The 6,000-nt window shown below is 37.0% G+C and overlaps 1 protein-coding gene across 1 annotated transcript in view; it reads right to left on the bottom strand.

The window, feature by feature from the left end:
- The window catches only part of LOC113406402 (glutamate receptor ionotropic, kainate 1), a 214,823-nt gene that overhangs the window by 27,979 nt on the left and 180,844 nt on the right, over nucleotides 1–6,000 (bottom strand). The window contains exon 13 of the mRNA XM_026651092.1: nucleotides 1,690–1,907. Coding sequence (XP_026506877.1) covers nucleotides 1,690–1,907 — 218 coding nt within the window. The remainder of the gene's footprint in view (nucleotides 1–1,689; nucleotides 1,908–6,000) is intronic.

Raw genomic sequence — 6,000 nt, 5'->3', positions numbered from 1 at the left:
AAATAATCAGGCTTTGAAAAAAGCATTGTTTATTCTCTTATTCAAATACACAGTCACCTCTCCGCAATGATAGATGGAAGTAAGCAGGGGCAGCAAGAGAGGAATTTACCCTTAACTGCTAAAAACAGGGTGGCCATGTAAGATGTAGCAAACTACTGCAGAATCCTTTTTGAAAATTACTAGTTTTGAGACATGATCCAAATATTTGAACTACAATCCATTACTTTCCTTTATTTGTATATAAAGAATCTTTCTTCATCTGAAGACAGTCTTGTGGTTAAAGTACTGCACTTGGATTTGAGGCATCTGGGTTAAATTCCCAGGTCTGCCACAGACCTTTTTAAAATCCTCACTTAAGATGTCAAACTGACACCAGAAACTGAAATGTTCATTCACAGAACATCTATGACACAGATAGCAGAAGCTATTTTTCCACCATGTTGCTTCACCAATGTGACTCATTGGCCTGCTAAACCCAGGGTTGTGAGCTCAATCCTTGAGGGGGCCATTTAGGGAACTGGGGTAAAAATCTGTCTGGGAATTGGTCCTGCTTTGAGCAGGGGGTTGGACTAGATGACCTCCTGAGGTCCCTTCCAACCCTAATATTCTGTGATTCTATATGATTCTATGATTCTCTTTGGAAGGACTGCTTCCTAAAGGTTAGTTAAAAGATGCTCAGATACCATACTGAGGAGCATGATATTAATACTTACTTAGGTACATTCAATCCTTGGATTTCCTGCTGGGTGTGACAACAAAGCTGCTAATTCGTGCTAATTGCCAGGGGATGTTTTTTGTACATTTTCCATATTTATAACTTGTTGGTATATGTATTGACATTTTATGAGATCCATTCATTTCATATGTAATTAAAGTTGATTATCAAAAGGAATTTAGTTATCTACTGAAGCAATTTCACTAGAAAATGCTTTCACTTAATTATATTTATTAAACTTTAAATCTATATTCTTTATATAAAATATTTTTAAAAGCAAATTAACTATTATTTTGTATTTTTCCAATTGCTTTTCAAGATCAAGTAGCTATCTTAGCAAATTACTCATTATAAACTTCGGGCCAAACAGCCCCCTTTTGAAGACTGAAGAATAGCTAGTAGTAATGGGACCTGATGGGACAAAACTGCGGAGGTTCTCCTTGCAGAGTTTTCACTAAATTCTTTTGGTTAGGGCATGGGTTTGCCTTTCTCAAAAGGAGGAGGTGGTTAGGCCCCAGACTGTATAGATCTTGAGGGATTCACTAAAGGCATGGGGCTATTCCAACAGAGACTTTGTGCCTGTACATTGTTCCAGAGTCCTTTATCCCCTCTTGTATTGGACCTGTTCTAGCAGGGACTTTCCAGATTGTAGCTGCCCCGGAGCTCTCCATTCTTAGGGAGCAGTGGGTGCCACGGTACCGAGAACCTTTCACTAAAGGTGCTACAGTGTCAAACTGTAATCTATTTGTGGTGATTTCCCGTTGGTTGGCAGAAGGAAACATGCATATAACACAACCTTCCCCATCACTCAGGTGTAGATTCCTGGAGGATGCTCTGTGGATTAGGGATTTATTATAACTGCTAAATTTTACTAGACTAATGTTTTCAAAATTTCTCATTCTTTTCCACGTTTCAGAATCTATTAGTGAAAGGTTACAATACTGACAGTGCAAAACCACCTGGCACCATCTTACCTTGAAGAAGGTCATTGTTGATCCATCTCTAACAGCCCCATATTCTATCTTGGTTTGCTTTGCCAAATCATCTGCTGAATCGATGGGGGATTCCATTCTCTCAACTGTCAGGAAGGCAGCCAAGTTGGCAGTGTAGGATGAGATTATGATTAAGGTGAAAAACCACCATATTCCTCCAACTATTCTGGTAGAAAGAGCTTTGGGCATCAGCTCTGATCCTGTTATAATATCATCAAAACAATCATATTAAAACATGTTGAAAGAAGTCTTTCTCTGTCAGTAGATTATTTTTAGGAGCATAACACATTTATGAACCACAGAATAATAAAAGAAATCTACACAGTAATCTCACATATGTACAGCTAACATTTATAATGGTAACATACTTTGAAGGGGATGTATGCCATGATACCTAACAAACATGATTATCCATGGGTCTGAACACCAATTTGTCTTTGAGATAATGTCACCTTTGGAGTTAACCTTTTAGACTCCTAGCAAGCTATACTAGCCATTTATCTGTATCTTAACTGCTTGTTACAAGTACTGTAATGAGGCTTTAAGCCTTAAACCTTCAGAAGAACAATACAGTAGAACCTCAGAGTTTCAAACATCTCGGGAATGGAGGTTATTTGTAACTCTGAAATATTTGTAACTCTGAACAAAATGTTATGGTTGGTCTTTCAAAAGTTTACAACTGAGCATTGACTTAATACAGCTTTGAAACTTCACTATGCAGAAAAAAAATGCTGCTCTCCCTTTATTTTATTATTATTTTTTATTAATCTTTTTTTTTTTTTTTGTTTTTTTTTTTTTTTTTTTTGGTATTTGCTGTTGCCTGATTGTGTACTTCCGGTTCCAAATGAGATGTGTGGTTGACCGGTCAGTTTGTAACTCTGAGGTTCTACTGTATCCCATTCATCACTTAGAGGAAGTGCTTAAAAAGATGGCTTTACCCTGTGTCTCTTATCTACACATCCAGGTATGTATGGTCCTGCAGCCCTCACTCAGGCAAACAGTATCATTGCAGTCAGTAGTGTTCCAGTAAAGTCAGTGGGACTTACTCACATGAATAAGGGCTGCAGGGGTCAAGACCTAAAATATGTTGTTTTATAAGCCTATACTTTTTGTTTTAAAGGTAAGAAAGTTAAAGCAACTACACAGTCCCTTCTGGATCTCTACATGATGGTGCAATGTTATGAATAATAAATTAATCCCAGTTTAAAGGACAGAATGATGACTGAAATGGCATTAGCACATCCGACTGCACATCTCACATTGTGAGACTAGGACAGTAAATGGATAATTTGTATGATTCATTTTACTTTTTAAGGGCATATAATTGACTCGGGAGGGTTAATTTGATCCCAGCTGTGAAGCAAAGTACTCCTAAACATTACGAGCCAAATACTGCCCTGACTGACACAGTATGCAACCTTGCTGACTTCGGTGGATTGTCTCGGGTTTAAGGCCCAGATTCAGACACGCACTTGATTGTGTGCTTATAGTCAACTGACTTCAGTTTAACTTCAGAGTTAAGCACAGTGCATAAGTGTTTTGTTGCATAAGGATGGACTTAAGCAAATGCTTAAGTGCTGGCTGAACTGTGGTCTGAGTGTGTACAGAATTTGATTTAATTAATATTCATTATTGTTAGAGAAAGGTCCCTGTTATTGAAGTGTTATGTCTTCTGAGCTACTTAATGATTAGGAACTTCAGACATTTCACAGAAGGTATTTAAGGCCTTGGAAGATTTTAACATAAAAACTCTATACAATTTGAGCAAAAGTTGAAAGGGTAATAATCTTCCAAACCACAGGCAAACAGATTTAATTTAGCTTTTTATAAATATATGTACATCTCTCTTAAAGGTCAGAGCTAAGCATAGCCAAGGGCTCTGAGTACATTGATGTAGCTACCAAATTATGAGAGGTAACAGCAAAGCAGACTTCCTGCCGTGTGTAGCCTTTGTGTTGTACTGATTTTAAACTAGGCCAACAGTCTAAAAGTAGAGGTTCCTATTTAATTTAGGGAATCTTAATGTATCATTTCAAGAGCTGCAGATTCATCCAGATTTATGTTTGTTAATTGTGCTTTTCTTGGTGCTTTATCAGACTAGATTTTTTTTAATGTAGTGAAACATGATTTTTTACTCCTAAGGATGTATTTATTTCTAAACTGTAGTTGATCTAGCAAACGTAAGAGCAGGCTGCTATGTATGCTGATTCAGATCTTCATGAAGATGTCATTTTCTAAAAGCCTAGATAGTTATAGGAATATAAAAGATGTAGTTAGACACTGGTACAATACCTAGTTTAAATGTATAGTGATAGTAATAGCCAACTAAACTTCAGAGACCTTAGCAGCTTGCCATAAAAGCTGGTAGTGCAGCCTTATAGTTAGAGGTACATGATAATAGATGGAGGTGGAGAAACTCTTGGTTCCTGTAGCTTTTTGGCAAAATTATAATACTCCAGTGGCAAATTAGTTGTATAAATGAAACAGAAAATCTTTAATCTAATTAAACTAAGGACAGTATATTTTAACCTGCCACTGAGTGTTATAAGCAAGGGGATTGATCTTGTAAGATGCTGAGCACTCTCCACTCTCACAAAAATCAATAGGAGTTGAGTGGGGTTCAGCATATTGCAGGATCAGGCCCATGATTTTTTCAGTATTCACCATCTCTTGGAACCCACTTCAGCAAAGGGCGTAAGCACATGCTTTAGTTTCATTGACGTAATCTTGTGAGACTTAAGCTCTACCTTTAAAGGTAAGAATGTGCTTACACACTTTGTTGAATTCGGGCCTTAGCAGGTCACTTGAGTTTTTAAAAGTAATAGTTTCTCATACATTTTTAAAAAATTTATCTGCTGACTATAATTAGAAGTATGCCATGTCTGGATACCTTCAAAGACCAGAGGAAATATCTGGGTTGAGAACTTCAAGGGAATGGGGAAATAACATCTAAGTAAAATGTTACTAGCAAGATTCAGGGTCAGAGACAATACTTGCTGAAGTCTCTCTAGTGCCTTTTTATGGCAGACATGACAGCCAATCCTGATCCAGACTTTGCTCACGCTCTGTAGAAAAGAGAAAGTCTGATCATCACATTTTAAAATTTAATAAACAAGTGGCTTCCAATCAAGCACAACAAGCAGCTTCTGTTAACAAGAAAGAGCATAACAATAGATGCAGAGGTTAGCAACCATTCATCTCTTGTTCAAACTCTACATGTTACTGATGGTGCACTTACAGTCACACGTACCACAAGTTTGTACATGGAAACATTTGCTTCACCTTACAAATGTTTTTGTAAAGCTTCTTGAAAGACAAGCAGAGTCTGGTTGGGGCTGACTGTCATGTACCCAAGGTAGTGGTAACTAGTAGACACTGCATCCCACAGTTTGCTGTGGATGATGGTAAACTCCAAAAAGGCAGGACATTAAAAACACAAAATCTTGGGGCACTCTCACACACAAGGCAGTCACAATTATATACACACACCTGCCTGATACTGTAAAACCTTAGTCTGTACTTTACAGATACATTGGAAAAAACAAAAACACCTTATCTCCAATCTTCTTCAAAATAATTTTGGTGAGGATATGTGTGTCCTATGAATATACCAATAAAACTGTGTGCATGCATTATCCTAGTTACAGTGTGAAATTTCTTCACTACCCTGTCTAAGAAAAATTCCTTCATTATTATTATTATTTATTATTTTACAAAATCCAAATTGGTATTCATGCCTATGAAAAGAATAAATTGTACCTGAATGAATGTAGGTATTCCTTCCTTTCTTAAATATTTGGGAATTTAATACCAATATATTGCTGCGACTTCCTCTATGTGTTGCCTTTTTTTTTTTTGTTTGTTTTTTTTTTTGGCCAAAAAATGTTTTCAGAGATGTTGAATGGAGCCCCGTATTGATACAATATAGCCCTTTAATGGGAAGCCTCAGTATACACACGCCATAAGCATAAGTGTTTACTACATGTATCTGCGTGACTTCCCATATCGAGTGCACTTCGCTGCCCTTCATTGACATGCGAGTATCTCTGTGCAGTTTCCAAAATTCAGCAGCAACTGGCACTTGACTTGGTTAAATTCTAAGGTTGGATGCATTTACAAGAGGATGGGACTCAAACCTGCAGAAAAGCCAATAAAAATAGGTTTTGTTTTGGTTTTAAATAAAAGTTTGACAATTGCCAACAAAACTTAACAATCTTTGTGAAGAAATACCTTTTGACTGGCTGTTACTGTATGTGTTCCAGAATTGTTATGGCTATTACTGTCTATATTGGG

This window comes from Terrapene carolina, unplaced genomic scaffold, assembly GCF_002925995.2.
Source record: "Terrapene carolina triunguis isolate 2854851 unplaced genomic scaffold, T_m_triunguis-2.0 Scaffold30, whole genome shotgun sequence".
Lineage (NCBI taxonomy): Eukaryota > Metazoa > Chordata > Testudines > Emydidae > Terrapene > Terrapene triunguis.
This window is presented reverse-complemented; position numbering and strand designations above follow the sequence as displayed.